This window comes from Podarcis raffonei, chromosome W, assembly GCF_027172205.1.
Source record: "Podarcis raffonei isolate rPodRaf1 chromosome W, rPodRaf1.pri, whole genome shotgun sequence".
NCBI lineage: Eukaryota > Metazoa > Chordata > Lepidosauria > Squamata > Lacertidae > Podarcis > Podarcis raffonei.
This window is the reverse complement of record NC_070620.1, coordinates 29738525-29757535: the sequence shown is the minus strand read 5'-3', so window position 1 is coordinate 29757535 and position 19011 is coordinate 29738525. Positions and strand designations below refer to the sequence as shown.

Below are 19011 nucleotides of genomic sequence, written 5' to 3'. Positions count from 1 at the left end.
GCTTCAGACGCAGTATGCCAGACTCCAAACTGATGCAGCAAACTCTCACACCATTTTGCCCAGGTCTGATAATTGTGCCGATTTAACTTAGGGCACTCAGTGGCCTCCGAAGCATGGAAATCCTCCATTCCAGCTTTTTGCTTGAGCCGTGCGTCTTTATGCCTTCAAAGACGGCTTATCTCGGCAGCTCATAAATCACGATGCCTCTGGCTCGGCTCCCAGGCCAATTAGACCAGCCGGACTTCAAAGACTTATGCCGGCATGCAGAAAAGCCTCTGCTTTCACTTTTCCAGCACATACCTCAGCAGTCTGTCGCTGTCTTACTCTCCTGCAAGTGCCGTGAATCTGGGCCCAAAACCTGTTGTTGGGATACTGCCAGGGAGATAAAGTCCATCTGAGCCCCGAAGCTCGGCGCCGGACGATCCATCGACCTCCCGTAGTCACGCAGTATCAGCAATTTGGCGACACGAAGCCTCAGGCTTGTGCACACTCTATCAGCAGAGTTCACACAGCAAAAGTTGCACAGCAGGACAGCATATTTACAGTTTATTCAGCGTAGGTCAGAACAAAAGAAGACATGACCGTCTGCTCTGACTGCTCAGGCAAACAGCAGAAAACGAAAGGAACAGACAACATAAACATCCTGTGAGACAGGAAATACGCAGGCTGTTATACAAACATCCTGCTCCCTTTTAAGGTGGAACGGAAATATCCTAACGCAGTATACTACAGCAATACCTACGCTGCTACGTCAGCAAGAGGCAGAACGATTGGGTAGAGAAACTAGCGCTGGCTGAATTTGCGTACAACAACGCTGAACACGTGTCCACGGGAATGAGCCCATTCATGGCCAATTATGGGTGTCATCCCAGGGCCTTCCCGGGGAGTGGGGAGGAAAGTTGGAGCGTACCTGCGGCAGAGCAGTTTGTGGAAGAAATGGAGGCCCTGCACCAGCAACTTAAGATGAACTTGGAGCGGGCCAAGGAAATTTACAAGAGGCAGGCAGACAAGCGCCGCAGGGAAGGGGAGACCATACGGGTGGGGGTCCGGGTGTGGTTGTCAACCCAAGGGTTACCCTTTAAGGGGGGGTGCAAGAAGTTGCAGCCCAGGCGGCTGGGACCGTTTGAGGTAACACAGCAGGTGAACCCCGTGGCATTTAAGCTCAAGTTGCCTGACAGCATGAAAATACACCCGGTGTTCCATAGGTCCCTACTCTCACCGCACAGGGAGGGGCGGGAATTCCCGGGGCGAGAGGGAGAAGTCACCACACACCCGCAGGTAGAAGAGAGGGAGCACCACCACTTGGCCACGGAAATACTTGACTCAAGGTGGCGAGGACGCCAGGTGGAGTACTTGGTAGCTTGGGAGGGAGAATCCGGGTCAATCAATCAATTTCCTTTATTCGACCGATAGTCAGAAATAAAACATTACACAATAATTATAAACTATAACATCATAGGGGTACATAAATAAGATAGGGCCACAGTACTAGACCTCTCACAGATAACCCACATCAAAGCATTCAGTTATACATTTCCGACACTTGAGTGCCAGGAAAAGGAATTTAGCCACTGACAAAGTTGTTTTCCCAGAAGTCTTATTTAGCAGATATGCTGTCTGCTTTCCTCTTTGTCGGGAACTGAGCTGGGGTAAGTATGGAGTTATAAGGTACTGTCTTAAATCGTTGTAGAAGGGACAGCTCAGTAAAATGTGCTCTGTGGATTCTACCTCACCCAATGCACAGTGGCATAATCTCTGGTCATATGGGACTCCTCCATATCTTCCCTTCAGAACCGCCGAGTCAAGAACATTCAGCCTAGCCGCAGTAAATAGTCTGCGGTATTCCACGTAGTGGATATCCGCCAGGTAGCGAGCTGGAGCAGCCCGATACAACTGCTTCCCCAGAAAGAACCCAGGTTTCACACGGGCTATGTCCTCCTGCCTGGCAATATCCCTTAATCTTTGAGCGATCACCGCCTTTGCGTGGCTATACGTCATGGACTCTATATAAAGGGAGGACAACCCGCACTTCTGCACTTCCTCCACTATCTCCCCTTCCCATGGAGATTTAAAGTTATCCCTCAGAATCAAGGGGGCCAAACCCACCGGTCTGAAACAGAGCTTAAGCCATAGCCATAACTTCGCTTTCAGGGCCACATACCTAAAGGCTTGACAACCGGTTTCCAATCTCATGATCGCACCTGCCACAGAGGGGGGGATCCTGAGTATGGCCCTGAGGAATTGGGTTTGGATAGATTCCAATTTTTCAAAGTCCCTACGTGAGCCCAAGGCAATGCCCACCAGCAGAAGAGGGAGGACTTTCATTTTAAAGAGTTGCAAGGCAACTTTGACAGGTTGTGCCTGTTTCTTGGAGTACAGGGTTCTAATCACCAAGGCTGCTTTGGATGCGTTCGAGGCTATGTATTCTCTGTGCGCCAAGAAGGACATATTTGATCTTACAACCTGACCCAGGTATTTGAAGCAACTGACCTGCTCTAAAGGGATACCATTAATTGACCATAAATTAGGTTTCAGTCGAGCAGCAAAGACCATTATTTTGGTCTTGGCATAATTTAGTTGGAGCTCGTGTTGGGTCTTATATTCATGAAGAGCTCGAAGCATCCTCCTTAATCCGATGGGGGAGGTAGCTAATAGGGCGGCATCGTCCGCATACAGTAGGACATTCAAGGCTCGTCCTGCCAGTTTTGGTGGATGGAAATCAGCATTTGCCATATGCACCACTAGCGAATTATTATAGAAATTAAACAAAGCAGGGGCAAGCAAACAGCCCTGTCTTACCCCCCTAGTGGTGGCAACCGGATTGGAGACTAGCCCCTTACTATCTTGCCTAATCCTCAGGAGAGTATTTGTATGCAAATTAATAATCAGCAGGAGAAGGTGGCGGTCGATAGATGTTGCTGCCAATTTTGTCCATAGCTGGTTCCTGGGAATTAGATCAAAGGCCTGCTTAAAGTCTATAAAGGCGACGTGGAGGGCTTTTAGGCCATTGCCAGCGTACTTGGTGGCCAAGTGATTTAGGATTAAGATTTGGTCTGTTGTTGATCTTCCGGGGCGGAAACCCGCCTGTTCCTCTGCGATGATATTGTTGCTTTCCATCCAGGTCGTTAATTTGTTAAGTAGAAATCTTGAATAGATCTTCCCGATAACATTTAGCAGGCTAATTGGTCTAAAATTGGCCGGGTCTGTGCGCGGCCCTTTCTTGTGAATTAACACAATCAGTGCAGAGTTCCAGCTTGGAGGAAATTGTGCTGTTTTGTTTATATAAGTAAAAAGAGCTGCTAGGGGTGGACACCACCAGTCCTTATTGGCTTTAATAACATCTATGGAAATAAGATTGTCTCCGGGTGCCTTGCCCGCCTCAAATTGGCCTACAAGTGTTTCCACTTCAGAGCAGGTAACAGGATCCCACTCAGGCAAGGGGGCCAAATCTAACCTTCCTCCGCTGGCAGCATGAGCTGCATATAAATCGGAGAAGAAGCTTTCCCAGGTGTCAGCTGAAATTTGGGGTTCTAGCCTTGACAACGGTCTACCCAGGTATTGAGAAATTTGGTGCCAAAAGGAGGAGGGATTTCTATTTTCTGCAGCTTTTAGAAGGTTCTTCCAATCATTTCTTTCTGCCGCAAGCTTCTTTTCCTTTAATAGTGCTTTATACCTTCTCTTGAGGTTCATAAGGTGACTGCTAGGTGTGGGGTCATTTGATGCCCTATATGCCAAGAATTCATTATATAGGTTGTTCTTGAAGTGTCTACATTCCTCGTCAAACCACTTTTTATGAGAGAAATGGTTACTATTCATTACCGGGGCCTTAGCCAACGAAGGTTTTAGCAGTTCTACTAAATTGTCATATATTGGCAGTGGCTCAACTGCCTGGATAAGGGAGTCCCTTGTCTCTTGCAGTTGGTCAGACCACAGGAGTTCATTTATCCGTTGAGCCATATTGTCGGTCCATTTTAAGGCAGTGGGCCTCATCTGAAGCTGGTTATTTGTAATAGGCACACAGGAATAGGTAGCCAATTCTCCATCCAGGGTCAGAGAGAGTTCTAATGGAAAACGGTCACTTTCCAGCCTCGTTACCACCCTAAAGTTGGAAATTTTGGGAATTAGGTCTAATGATGTCCAAATAAAGTCTATGGTAGAGGCTCGGGAGCCTGACCAGAAAGTAAATTCGGCAGGGTAATGAGAACTGAGAGCTCCGTTTAGAAGGTGAAAATTAAGAGCCATCAAAGTTTGTCTACATTTAAAACCTGCGTATGTAGCAACACTGTCTTTAAAATTCCTGGGTAAAAGGTCTGAGGTTAAAATGGGTAGTGAGGGATATTTATTATATTTAGCAAATAATAATTTATCAGAGTGAGACAATCGGCCGTTGAAATCTCCTGCAACTAGGAAGGTGGCTTCAGGATATTTCTCTAGGAGAGTTTCAAGAGTCAGTTGAATTCCCCTCCATCTTTGGTCCACCAGGTTTTTCTTATAGGTTGGGTGCAAATAAACATTAATCACCACGAACACTTCCTCCGCTGTTTGTAGCTTTACACCCAGCATGGATGACGACTGGATATCGATTTGTTCCACCTGCAGATTTAAGGCCAAAGAAACTAAGGTAGCCAACCCACCTTGTCGTCTACCAGGTGATAGTGAATTCTGTTGTGCATTCAGGTAGAAGCCCTTATACCCTGATAAGGAGAAGCCCTCACAAGCCCATGTCTCTTGCAGCAAAAGAATACGACTGCCTTTTATGTAGGTGACAAAGGATGGATCCATCAGCTTAGGTTTAATGCCAGCTACATTCCAGGATAAGAAAGTAAGTAATCTCCTGGTCACCCCTTCGAGTCATGCTGGGCCTTGCGGAACCAGCACGGCAGAATCCACCTGGGAATGCATGCGGCGAGGGGGGGCAATAGGCTGGAAGAAGGAAGTAATTGTAGCTTGCTTACCAGGCAATTTCCGAGCACCACTTACCGCAGCAGCAGCCATGGATTGAGGCTTAATTATTGGTAGCTGCAGGGATGGATTCTGGTGAACGGGAGTATCACTTAACGACAGGTCCATAGACTCTGCATTTAAAGTATGCTCTAAGATTGAGGGGGGTGGGCCTTTTGGATCTGCGGTTGCTGTAGGGAACATGCAGTGTAAGGCAGGTGGGAGGCATCCTTTTCGGTTTGCCTCCAAAAGAGCATTCAGTCTTGCCACAGCTTCCGAGTTTGGCCAGAGGCTTGTCGAATCTTCCACTGTATCCTGCCCGGGCTTGACATCCCAAGGCCGTGTACAGCCAGGTTGCAGATCAGAGGTCGTTAAAACAGGTACCACTTGGGCTTGTGTAGACTGATCTACAATTGGTGAGGAATTAATCTTATTTGCATGAGCATGATCTTCTGCGTTACGGAGACAGAGTAGCAACTCGTCCAATCTGTCCGTTATCTCTGTTCGCTCCAGTTTTGGCAATTGGGAGAAGGATAGAAGTAACTCACGCTCCGTAGAATTCTCCAGATGTATAGCCTTTGTCAGTGGAGGCAGGGGGGCGTCAATCCAGCTGATTAGATCTGCGGCCAGGGGAGTTGGGGTCGTGGCAATTGGCGGACCCTCAGACTTGTCTGCTTTCTTTTTGAACAAGCAGTTTGGTAAGAGGGGGCAGATCTTGGTATTGGTAAAGACTCTTGTAGCAAGGATTCCATAGTTAATTAGAAGATTTCTTGAGGACATAATAAGTGCAGGGAGCTTTTTGGTTTTAAAGGAGAGCAGCACTCTCTGCCTCTGAGGTCTGCTGCTAATATGCTCAGTATGCTTCAGGTCAATAGAGCTAGGGATTACCCTCAGAAGCTCCGCTAGGTGTCTCCTTATATCACTCTTATAACGCCAGTTTATCACCTTGCCTCTAAAGGGGCAAACCGTTAGGCAGATTTTGGTAGCTTGCAGCAGCAGTTTGTGAGGAGGTGCAAAGTGTTCTTCCTTCTTATTTTGCTCACTTGGCTCACTTTTCTGATTGTCAGCAACTTGAGGAATTATACAGGAGGTATGAGGTAAAACGGGTGCTCTGGGCATTTGTATGGGCTTCATCTCAGGTGGTACATCAGGGGAACTGTTTTTACCTGTTAGGGATACAAGCGAGATAATCTTCTCCAAGGAACCTCGGATGTCTTTTATGTATTTAAAGATACAGTCCACTGTTTTAGCAACTAGGTCTAGAGTAGTCGAGTGTTCAAATAGTATCTCATCAATGCAGCTTTCACGGGCTCTAGTGCAGTCATTCGAGTGGATACCAGTATTATTATTGCTTGAAGGTTTAGTAGGCAGGTTATCAAAAGGTTCTTTCACAATGGTTTCCTCGTCATTCATCTCTGCTAGCAGTGTGAAAGAGTTTGAAACCGGAATATTAAAAATATCCTTTGTACTTTCAGATTCACTAATTTTTGTTTGTTTAGCAAGAGGCAGGCATCTCAGTTCCTCTGTGTCGTCTAAGTCTCTAGAATCTCTGGTACACTTCCCAGTTCCTCTCCCACAGGCAGGGCTGTATAATTGCTTAGTCATTTTTCTCTTCATGCAGCCGCCCCAGTTTCAAGGTCAATGGTTATCTCCCCAATAGAAAGAGGCGTCCTCCTACTTATTAGTTTAAAACTAAAACTAAAAACTAAAAACTAAAAGTTAAAAAACTAAAAGTTAAAAGTTAATAGGTTTCTATACTCATTAAAACAATCTTAAAAGATAAATCAGGGAGCTCACACTCATGCTGACTAAGTGCCGTTCGGAGAATCCGGGTCGGAAAACACGTGGGTTCCCGCGGAGGCAATCGATGACGGGTATCTGGTGGAGGAATTCCACCGCCTGTTCCCAGACAAACACAAACCCCTAGCGAGATTCTGGGAGGAGCAATTTGGAACCACAGACGATGAAGAGGATTTTGAGGGTTTTTCTGCCTCCGAGGGGGAGGGAGGAGAGGTTTCGGAGGAAGAAGAAGAATCTGACTGGGAGGCCCACCCCGCGGGAAGGAATCAGAGCGGGTGGGAAGCGGGTTTCGAATCCTCCGAGGATGGCGACAGCTCCTTCCGGGGGTTCCCCGCCTCGTCGGCCGAAGAAAGGGACGAAGTTGGATCTACAGGTCGGGCCGGGGGTGGAGGGGGTCCTGGGGGGGAGGTGGATGTCAGGGAACTGACATCGGAGCTAGAGGCGGAGGGAAGGCTCTCAAATGATGCTGGAGAAGGGCCCAGCAGGGAGAGAGGCAGCTCAGCAGAGGGGGAAGCAAATCAGCGCAACACCAGGGATAAAGGGGGGCAGATGGGGGAATCGGCGAGAGGGCTCCAGGACTCTTCACTGGACACCAGCGGGGAGAGCACAGGTCCTCCGCTACCCACGCCCTCCCTGCGCAGAAGATTTCCGCGCAGGGAGAGTAGGAGGAGACTGGGCGTCAAACAACTTTTATGTTGGAAGAGGTTTAAGAAACGCCCACTGACGGATTCTGCTAGCGACTGAGGCAGCCACGAAGAAGAGAAGGGCTGTCCAGACAGAAAGGTTTAACAAGGCAATTTGGCCTGGAGAGGCGGCAGCTTACGCACGAGCAACCCCATACTCATTACACCGGACCTCCTCACACCTCCCTTTTTTGTATTCCAGTTCAATTTGTTAGTTCAGCAAATCCTTTCACTCTTTGTTTATCCTAGTCTTTAATCTTAAAATATAGTAACATTAAATTTTTACCTGTTAATAATCCATTTTTTCATATTCCTTATAGAATTATAGCTAAAAACCACTTAACTTCTTATCCAACATCATTCTAACATTCATTAATTTTGCAGTATTTTTGTAAATAGTCTTTAAATTTCTTCCAATCTTCTTCCACCGACTCTTCTCCCTGGCACAGTAGTGTCATTTTCTGTCCCTTCTGAAAAGCCTCTGAAATGAAAATTAACCTGTTCTAAGTATTTTTTTGATAATCATCCAGCTTTGATTTCATATCCATATTTTCTTGAAGCAATTTTTAAAGCTTTTTCTTCATGTTGAGCTGCAAATTCCTTTCTCAGTAGTGCATTTGTATCTTTTCCTGCCATGCTTGGGCCAGTCTTAGTTGGGCCAGGTGCCATGTTATCTTTCTGCTGACTCATTGCCCTGGCTTCTCCCTAACCCTGCAGCTTGAGAAAATTCAGTATATTCCCTTGTTTTTGTCTCGGCATATTTGTTGACATTCCCCTTCCGAGTGGGAGTAAAAGCTTTCCAGTCTTCCTAATTTATCGACTGTTTTGAACATAAATTGTGTGCTCTCGGGCAGGAGCTCAGAGTTATGCAGCCATCTTGATTACTGGCTGAGCACACCTCCTCCCCCATTTCTGAAATGTTAATGTTGAATTATTTGCTGTTTTGATACATGGCTGATCTTTTATAATGGCAATGACCGCTCCCCGCTTAAAAACGGGGGGCGCCCTTTGCGTGGACGCGTGCAGCCCCTGGATCTCGAGCGGCTCCAATAGCTTAGGCTTGGCCTTGCCTTCCCTCAGGTGGGGTACCTGGAGGTCTCCGCCTACCTCAGTCATTTGCCCAATCCCACCTGGGGGAAGCGTTGCCAAGGAGACCAGTCCAGGTAGGGGAGGGATTACCTGCCCACACAATAGAGGGAGGATCTTACCTGGGAATCCTCACTTGGCTCCAGAGCTTCTCCCACCCTACCCACCCTCAGTTAATGTCTTATTTTGAAGGTTAACTTTTCTTCACAGGTTTCGCAGGTTAACTTTTCTTCACAGGTATGCGGGCGCTGCTACGTAAGGTCGCTGTTAAAGGGCCGGAAAGGAATTTCCCTGCATTGGCAGGTTTCGCCTTTCCCGTAGCAAAACGTCACAACTTTGGCAGTATCAGGCCTTGGGCGGAATCCTTTAGTCCATCTTCCTCTTTGCGGCGGCGATACCAGGGTTCCCCGTTAAAGGGGTTTCTGAAGGGAGGCTTTGGCCGTGCGCCGAAAGGTTGTCATTGCTCTCCCCTGCGGCGGCGGCGTAACGGGGGCGGCTGTCTCTGCTTGAACATATGTTCTCCAGAGCCGGCCCATCCCCCCCACACACACTGGATAACCCTGATGCTCCCTAGATCCCCGGCTGGGGACTGGGGAGGGAGAACGCCCAATGCCTGAGCCAAGGTCTACCCACATTTGAAATTCAATAAAGTTGTGGCCAATTTAATCCCATAGCACGTTGTCTCGAGTCGTTATTCCGCATGACGGGGGGACCGCGGGGGATCTGGGGACTCCGCCTGTCCACGCAAATAGCTGTAGTACGCCAAGCTGATAATGATGAGCTTTTTAAAAAAAAATGTGCCAAGAAAAGCTGGTTTCTGTAACGTGTATTAATTATGCATACAGCTTGTGAATTATTTTTGTAATTTATCTTACTTGACATAATTTCTTAGGTAGGGTTTTCTGTTAGCCCAGGAAAAATCAAGGACACTGGCACCTGCCTCCCACACTTCTAAAATATAAAACACACAACACACCCTGCTTTTTTCCTTTGATGGGACTCAAGGCAGCTTACAGATAAAAACAAGAAATTCTAAAAACATAGAAACAATAATTTAAAACAATTAAACATTAATATAATTAAAACTATATACATATATAAAAACTGTTTAAAACATGCACATAATTACAATAACAACAGCATGACACCGGCCCTTTCATTAAAAGCAATCAGTTCTCAAAAGCCTGTTGGAACAAGCCTGTTGCAATTCAAAGGGCAGGAAGCCCAGATATATTAGGAACACGGAATGAGAATCTTTGGAAAGAACAAGGTGTTAAGGTCTCAATCCCTGACTGCTGAAAGAGCCTCCCAGGGTCCCCAAAACTTATTGAGCCATCGCCAGGGAAAATCTGTATAAGCCTCTGGATTTTTTGCCCTTCCACTGCTATTCACTGAATATGTTTGTCATGCTGTTTGAATATTCCCCTTCATGTAGAAAACGATGACATCAGGGAGAACAGTTTCTGTCATCCCTCACACCACCTCCCTGACATGCTAGTTTTCTCTATGTGGGGAACATCATGTGAATGATTATGTGACGGATAGTGTTTCCTCCTGCAGTGAAGAATTGAGCAAATAGACCTCAGCACACTGCTTTTTAAAAGCTATCATGATTTCTCATTGCATTATAGATGGACAGAAGAGAGACGATTCTCTTTGGAATGGCCCTTCCTACCGTACCTCCTCTTTGATGTTTTGGATGGCCAGGAAGAACAGGAGAGCAAGTAAGTTTTTCATTTATTTGCTTTGTGAATTTGTAGTCGCACTTTTCAAAGTGGCTAGCAGGAGTAAAATAAAGAAACAAAATTTAAAATCCCACATAAAGCCAACACCGTTTTTTATTAATTACATTTGTTAGCTGCTTTTTACACAAACAAATCTCAAAGCAACTAAACAGATAAAAACAATGAAAACTTAAAACACAATGTGTAATTTCATACACTTCTATCATGTCGCCTGTTTTCTAAAGTAAAAAGTCCCAAATGCTGCCACCTTTCCTCATAGGGGAGTCACTCCATCCCCCTCATCATTTGGGCTGCCCTTTTCCTGAACCTTTTCCTTTTTGAGGAGGCGACCAAAGCTCTACATAGTATTCCAAATGCAGTCTCACTGTAGATTTGTGTAACTGCATTGTGATGTTGGCAGTTTTATTTTTCATTCCTTTCCTAATGTTCCCTAGCATAGCATTTTCACAGCTGCCACACACTGGCCATCTAATCCAGCCCTCAGAAAAAGCTAAAGAGCCCTGCTTAGCCCCCCACCCCAAGGGTCCCTCTCTCATCCTAGAGTAAGGAGCTCATGGCTGGTCTGCAATCTCTTACCATCTCCACCCTGAGCTATGTGAGTTGGGAGTCCCAACAAAAGGTGCACCACCCCTGATTTAGTCCTGAACTCTATTGTAGGACAGGAATGGGGGAACCTGTTTCCCTCCCAGAGGTGCTGTTATAAACCCAGATTGTTGCTGGACTACAGGTATATGGTGTCATCCCTGCTACATTTGAAAGGTCTGCTGTGTGGTGTGGAACTCTGGCTTGGTGGACAATTTGGGTAACTTGTTGTTGTTGTTGTTTAGTCGTGTCCGACTCTTCGTGACCCCATGGACCAGAGCACGCCAGGCACTCCTGTCTTCCACTGCCTCCCGCAGTTTGGTCAAACTCATGTTCGTAGCTTCAAGAACACTGTCCAGCCATCTCGTCCTCTGTCGTCCCCTTCTCCTTGTGTCCTCCATCTTTCCCAACATCAGGGTCTTTTCCAGGGAGTCTTCTCTTCTCATGAGGTGGCCAAAGTCTTGGAGCCTCAGCTTCACGATCTGATCTTTGGGTAACTTACCTGCCACAGATTGATTTGATCAAGAACATAAGAAGAGCTTGCTTGCTGGATCAGGCCAGAATCCCATCAAATCCCACATCCTGTCCTCACAGTGAGCAACCAGATGTCCCAATGGGAAGGCTGCAGCAATCATGATCTGGTGTTTTCCCACTTTCCACCACAATAAGAGCATGTGGCAGCTTTTGTGGCCATGTTCTCCTTAGCTGTTGGTGGGTGGGCACACTTAAAAGTTTTTTAAAAAGCTAAGATTGAAGCAATCTTTGAGGTCATCTAGCACTGTTCAGGGCACAAATATAAGATGGGGGACACCATCTTATATTACTAACAAGGCATTGTTAGTAGTATGTGTCTTAGTAGATCACAAGCTTAACATGAGTCAGCAGTGTGATGCAGCAGCAAAAAAATATAATGATCTTCTAAACTGCATCAACAGAAGTCTAGTGTCCAGATCAAGGAAAGTAATAGTACCACTCTATTCTGCCTTGGTCAGACCACACCTGGAATACAATGTCTCGTACTGGGCACCACAATTTAAGAAGGGTGATGACAAGCTGGAACATGTGCAGAGCAGGGTGACCAAGATGATCAAGGGTCTGGAAACCAAGTTTTATGAGGAACCATTGAGGGAATTTGGTATGTTTAGCCTGGTAAAGAGGAGACTGAGAGGAGATATGACCGTCATCTTCAAATATTTCAAGGGCTGTCACGTGGAGGATGGAGCAAGCTTGTTTTCTCCTTCTCTGGAGGGTAGGACTCAAACCAATGGCTTCAGGTTACAATAAAGGAGACTCCAACTATATACCTGGCAGAACTTTATGACAGTAAGAGCTGCTTGACAGTGAAATGGACTCCCTCAGGTGACTGTGGACTCTCCTTCCTTGCAGGATTTTAAGCAGAGGTTGGATGGCCATCTGTCATGAGTGCTTTAGTTGGAATTCCTGCATTGCAGGGGGGTTGGACTAGATTACCCTTGGGGTCCCTTCCAACTCTACAGTTCTTTGAGTGTATGTCCCAAAAGAACCCTAAGAGAGAGAATCTGTGATAACTTTTAAAATGAGGCACACATCCAAATACAAGGCCTTCAGCTCATCCCTTTCTCCCTCCCCTTCTATTTCTTTCTTGTTCAGTTCCTTCATTAATCTCCAGGAAGTTAAGCTGGTAATAGAATTAATGAAGTTAATTAAGAGCAAAAAGAGAGACATCAGCTTTCGCAACATTGGGATCATCACCCCATGCAGTGCTCAGAAAAGAAGGATCCTGAGCCAGCTGGAGAAAGAATTTGGAGAAAATAGGTAAGAATTTCACAAGCCTTGAATGGCATTAAAATCCCTTTAACTGGGCCTCTTGATTCAGCAGAGTGTCAGTCAAGTTACTGGAGGTGAAGTTTACTCTCAATTGAATCATGATTAAGCTGTTGAAATACTGCATTCAGTGTGCAATAGGCCCTCCAGATGCTGCTGGACTTCAGCTCCCATCAGTCCCAGGCAGTATGGCCTGTTGGCAGCGATGATGCGGGATACTGTCCAGCATCATCTGGAGGACCATGGGTTTCTCATTCCTGGTGTACAAAAGCACTGTAAGTATACCCCCTGTCTTCCTCCAAAAGTGATGTCGCTTGTGAGGCCTTGCATGCTGCTGAAGTACATCCCAAGCAAATGAGACTACGCTTGTGCGTAGTCATCCCTCGTTAGCCTTATCTCTCACTTCCCTGAACTTATTATTTAATAAAATAAAAACTTCCCTCTGTTGTTTCCCTGTTGCTAAAATGTACGGTACATTGTTGGTTCCCTGGGGCAGGGATCTTCCTTATTTGTTGATGGTAGTCGGTAAAGCGTCTGTATACTGATAGCTCAGCACAGTATCCCTGTGGGATGTAATCCATTGGTGCAGTCAAATGCAACATTCCTTATTTCCCTAGCGTGGGCACAGTCAGGGGGACATCCAGTCAGGGTAACGTCCTCTTCCACTGGTGTGGAGCATCCCTCCCCTGCATGTGACCTAGGAGATGGGCATCGCTCTGGCTGACTCCATAAAAGTGCCGGGTCATGCAGCCATTTTCTCAGTCTTGTTTGTCTTGCTTCACTTGCTTTCTATTCTCTTGTTTATCTTTTGCTGCCATGCTGCTCTCCTCCATCCATTTTGTTGTCTTAATGTAATTTTGCTGTCTGCTGGCTCTCAGCCAGCAGCACATGAGTTCAGTCTCCATATGAGATGAACTCAGACTCTTGATTGTGTAACTACCAAGTAAAGCCTGCCTTTCAGGGATCAAATGAACTGAAATGTGAGTAAACATTTTGTTACTTTACTCAGAAAGACTCTTGTGTCTTTATTCTTTGAAGAGGGATTAAAGGGGACACCAGGAAAGATAAAGTCACTCAGATTCGGGAAGAGGTAGACTCCACCGTGGCAGCAGGGCCGGGGCGGGAGAGTGCTAGAGTCCTGTCTAGTCAAGTTGCGTGGGATCAAGTCCAATCTGTTACCTCCGAGGATGTGGACAGGCTGCTTAGACAAGTGAAACCAACCACCTGTCTCCTTGACAGCCCATCCTGGCTCATAAAAGCAAGCCGGGAAGTGCTGGGCTGGGAGATGGGTGGTGAATGCTTTCCTCTGTGAGGGAGCCTTCCCAGACCCACTGAAAGAGGCAATTATTAAACCGCTTCTTAAAAAAGCATCTTTGGACCCAGCCCATATGGCCAACTATTGCCCAGTCTCAAAACTTCCATTCTTGGGCAAGGTGATTGAGCAGGTGGCTGCGTTAGCATTTCACTCCACCGTCGCTGCATTTGAGATTGTTGTAAATCACATGCCTGTCTGAGAAGACTATGGGAACGGAAGACATCCTTATCTCTCTTTCGTTGTATGTACTTTGGACTGTACTTTCACTTCTTCTGTTCTCTCGGAAGAGAACGGACACCATTATGCTGTAGTCTGTATATAGTGTGTAAATAAATAGTAGATTAGATCTCTGTTGTTTCACGCTTCTTGCTGTGTTATGCCAGAAGATTAGTGTGCATATGCCAGCTGGTATATGTCGCTGAGTTCCCTGGAGATGAAGGGAGATGCCTTTTCCAGTGCTGCACACATCGGAGGATACGGGGGCTTGCAGGCATCCCCAGGGCGTTTTCCTTCCCCCCCCCAATTTTTTTTTATTGGTTTTCACAATATTATAAACAAACAAACATAAATCATAGCCTTATTGAAAATTGCACTTATTAACTTTGTTAAGTGACTTCCTCGCTTCCCCTTGGTTGAATTTCATTGCATGTCCTTTTAACGGTTTTCCAAATCCCAATTCTTATGAAATTTAACTTCAACATTAACATCCTTAAATCCTCACCTTATGGAATTAAACATATTAATTCATCACTTAACATAAATAAAATCCTAAGCCAATCAAGTATCTGCAAGCTGTTTTCAGTTAATTTAACTTAACAAATTTAACTAGATAATCATTAAATTTAATCCACTCTTCCTGATACTCCTCCTCCTTCTGGTCGCAGACTCTTCCGGTTAGGTTGGCTAGCTCCGAAAAATCCATCATCTTCATCTGCCATTCTTCTATCATTGGTAATTCTTGAGTTTTCCACTTTTTAGCTAACAAAATACGAGCAGCAGTTGTGGCATACAAAAATAATTTAACATCTTTCTTGGGCAATTCCAAACCTGTTATTCCAAGAAGAAAGGCCTCTGGTTTCTTTATAAATGTATATTTCAACATTTTTTTCAATTCATTATAAATCTTTTCCCAGAAGTCTTTCACCTTGGGACAGGTCCACCACATATGATAAAAGGTTCCTTTCTTTTCTTTACATTTCCAACATATATTGTCACAATTATGATATATCTTTGCTAATTTTACAGGAGTTGTAATGGGAATTGGGGGGTTGCTCGTGCGTAAGTTGCCGCCACTCTCGGCGAGGTTGCCTGGATAAACCTTTCCCTGGCTGGACAGTCCTGATTCCGCGTCTGTCTCAGTCACTGGCAGAATCCGTCAGTGGGCGTTTCCTGAACTTCTTCCAACATAAAAGTTCCTTGACGGATAGTCTCCGCCTAGCCTCCCTGCGCGGAAGTCTTCTGCGCAGGGTGGGTGTGGGCAGTGGGGGACCTGTGCTCTCCCCGCTGGTCTCTGGCGAAGAGTCCTGGAGCCATCTCTCCGAAGCCCGCCTCTGCCCGCCTTTCTCCCTGGTGTAACGCTGATTTCCTTCCCCGGCCGCTGAGTCCCCTCGTTCCCTGCTGGGCCCTTCTCCGGCATCGCTTGGGAGCCCTTCCTCCACTCCTGGCTGCGATGGCAGTTCCCTGACAGGAGTCAAATACCATCTATACATCATTTTCATTATATTTTCCTTTACATGCGGTGAACTTGACCCCTTTCTTCCACAATCTTTCCCAGTCCTCAAACATATTATTTTCTTCATCTCTTGCCCAATCTATCACCACAGATTTAACTTGTTCATCTTTTGTGTGCCACTCCAACAATAGCTTGTACATTTTAGATAAATTTTTATCTTTAGTATCCAACAACTCGGTCTCCAACTTAGATTTTTCATAAGCAAAACCATTTTTCTTATCCAATTTATACAATTCATTGATCTGGTGGTAATGTAACCAGTTTAGCTTATCTTTAACTTGATCAAATGGTTTTAATTTGTAACCTCCTTCTTCTTTTATTAATAAATCATAATATCTCAACCATTTGGTGTCCATATTTAGTTTTTTCTGGGCCTTTGCCTTCATTGGTGAAAGCCATCTGGGCGTCTTTCTTTCTAAGAGTTCTTTATATTTTATACAAACATTATACAACGATTTCCTAATTGCATGGTTTTTAAATGCATTATGGGCCTTTACCTTGTCATACCATAAATATGCATGCCAACCGAACACATTGTTGAATCCCTCCAAATCTAATAGATCTGTGTCTTCTAGTTGCATCCATTCTTTAATCCAGCAAAGTGCAGCAGCTTCAAAATAGATTTTTAAATCTGGCGGGGGAAATCCCCCTCTTTCTTTAGAATCCGTAACTAATTTATATTTAATTCTGGGTTTCCTCCCCTGCCAGATAAATCTAGAGAGTGCTTTCTGCCATTCTTTAAAGCATTTCGCATTATCTATAATTGGGAGGGCTTGAAACAGGAAGAGCATCTTTGGCAGCACATTCATCTTAATCACAGAAATCCGGCCCATTAATGACAATTTTAAATGTGACCATATCTCCAAATCTCTCTTAATTTCATTCCATAATTTCTCATAATTATCTTTGTACAAGTTCAGATTTTTCCCAGACAGGTTCACGCCCAAATATTTAACTTTTTTCACAAAATCTAGGCCCGTATTTTCTTGTAATAGTTTTCTTTCTTCATTATCCAGATTTTTCTCAATTACTTTGGTCTTGCTCTTGTTTAATTTAAATCCTGCTACCTGACCAAACTCTTGTATCAGCTCCAGTGCTTTGACTGAACTGGAATCTGGATCTTGTAATGTCAGAACTAGATCATCAGCAAAGGCTTTTAATTTATATTGTTTCGAACCTACTGTAATACCTTTGACTTGTTCATCTTTTCTAATCATAGACCTCCAGGACTGAAATAAACAGCAGAGGGGAAAGTGGGCACCCTTGCCTGGTTCCTTTCTCAATTCTAATTTCCTCTGAAACCACATTATTTACAATAATTTTGGCTTTTTGTTCTAGATAGATCGTTTTAATACCATTTAAAAAATCATGACCTATTCCCATACTCTCTAAATTATGTAACATAAAACTCCAAGAAACATTGTCAAAGGCTTTCTCTGCATCAGTGAACATTAACATTGTTTTACAACTCTTTCTTGCTTCTAACTTTTCCAAAATATCTACAACATTTCTAATGTTGTCTTTCATATGTCTTCCAGGCAGAAATCCTGCCTGGTCTTTATGAATATACTCAGATAAAACCTTCTTTAGCCTGTTGGCCAGTATGTTTGCAAAATTTTTATAATCCACATTGAGTAGGGAGATTGGTCTGTAGTTTTTAACATTGGATCTATCTTGACCCTGTTTAGGAATCAGAGTAATATAAGCTTGCTTCCAGGTTTCAGGTGCTTTGCCCCCTCCCAAAATCGAATTAGATACTTCTACCAGAGGTTGAATGAGCCAGTCTTTCAATGTCTTATAATATTTCGCTGATAGACCATCAGGTCCTGGTGTCTTACCAAGTTGCATTGAATTTATTGCCTGTTCCACTTCCTGGTTTGTAATTAAACCTTTTAGTAGATTCTTTTTATCCTCCGGAATCTGTTGCAACCCATTAGTCTTTATAAATTGCTCGATTTTCCCTATATCTTCTTTATCCTTTTTATACAGTTGTTTATAATATTTGTAAAAGCATATTCTAATGTCTGCAGGGTTCTCTACAGATTTTCCTTCTGCATCAATGTTTGTAATAGTACTTTGTTTTTGTCTCTTCTTTAGTTGCCAGGGTAATAATTTCCCACATTTATTTGCAGATTCAAAATTTCTTTGTCTCATCCTTCTTATCTTTCATTCAATTTCTTGATTTACTAACTGTGAATATTGAACCTGTAGGGCTTTAATTTCTTTTTGGATCTGCAAATTCTTTGGGTTTCCTCTAAGCTTCTTCTCTTTATCGTTTAGTTGTTCCATAATTTTATCTTTTGTCTCATTCTGTGACTTTCTTCTAATTGTGTTTTGTTGTATCAGAAACCCTCTCATTACCGCTTTGCTGGCCTCCCAAATAACCCTTATTTCCGTTCCTTGATTCATATTAAGTTCAAAATAATCCTTTAGGGTTTTTTGGGCCTTATTAACAATTAATGAACTTCTCAACAGATCATCATTCAGTTGCCATCTGAAGGAGCCTCCCCAGGGCGTTTTCCAACAGGTTGCGGAACAACTCCAGGCACGCCTGGAGGATGCGGACCATTTGGATCCCTTCCATTTGCGATTCAGGCCTCACCATGGGACTGAAACTGCCTTGGTCGTGCTGGTCGATGATCTCCGGCGGGCTAGGGACAGAGGTGAAAGCTGTTTCCTAGTTCAGCTGGATCTCTCAGCGGCCTTTGACACCATCGACCACGACATCCTTCTGGACCGTCTAGAGGGGGTGGGAGCTGGGGGCACTGTTAGACAGTGATTCCTCTCCTTCCTCCTGGGCCGTGTTCAGAAAGTGGAGTTAGGGGATGGATGTTCGGACCCCTGGGCTCTCACTTGTGGGGTGCCTCAGGGCTCTGTCCTCTCCCCCATGTTTTCTAACATCTATCTGAAGCCTCTGGGAGAGATCATCAGGGGGCTTGGGCTATGTGTTCATCAGTATGCGAATGTTACCCAGCTCTACCTCTCTTCCAAATCAGAACCAGTGAAGGCAGTGAAGGTCTTGTGTGAGTGTCTGGACGTGGTTGCAGGATGGGTGGCGGCTAACAGATTGAGGCTGAATCCTGACAAGACAGAAGTACTGTTTTGGGGGGACAGGGGGCGGGCAGGTGTGGAGGACTCCCTGGTCTTGAATGGGGTAACTGTGCCCCTGAAGGACCAGGTGCGCAGCCTGGGAGTCATTGTGGACTCACAGCTGTCCATGGAGGCACAGGTCAATTCTCTATCCAGGGCAGCTGTCTACCAGCTCCACCTGGTACGCAGGCTGAGACCCTACCTGCCCGCGGACTGTCTCACCAGAGTGGTGCA

At 45.1% G+C, this 19011-nt stretch overlaps 1 protein-coding gene across 1 annotated transcript in view; it reads left to right on the top strand.

Moving 5' to 3' along the window:
* The window catches only part of LOC128406010 (probable helicase senataxin), a 183090-nt gene that overhangs the window by 146738 nt on the left and 17341 nt on the right, over positions 1 to 19011 (top strand). Inside the window, 2 exon segments of the mRNA XM_053373059.1 lie at positions 10142 to 10234; positions 12467 to 12631. Of these exon segments, the coding sequence (XP_053229034.1) occupies positions 10142 to 10234; positions 12467 to 12631 (258 nt within the window).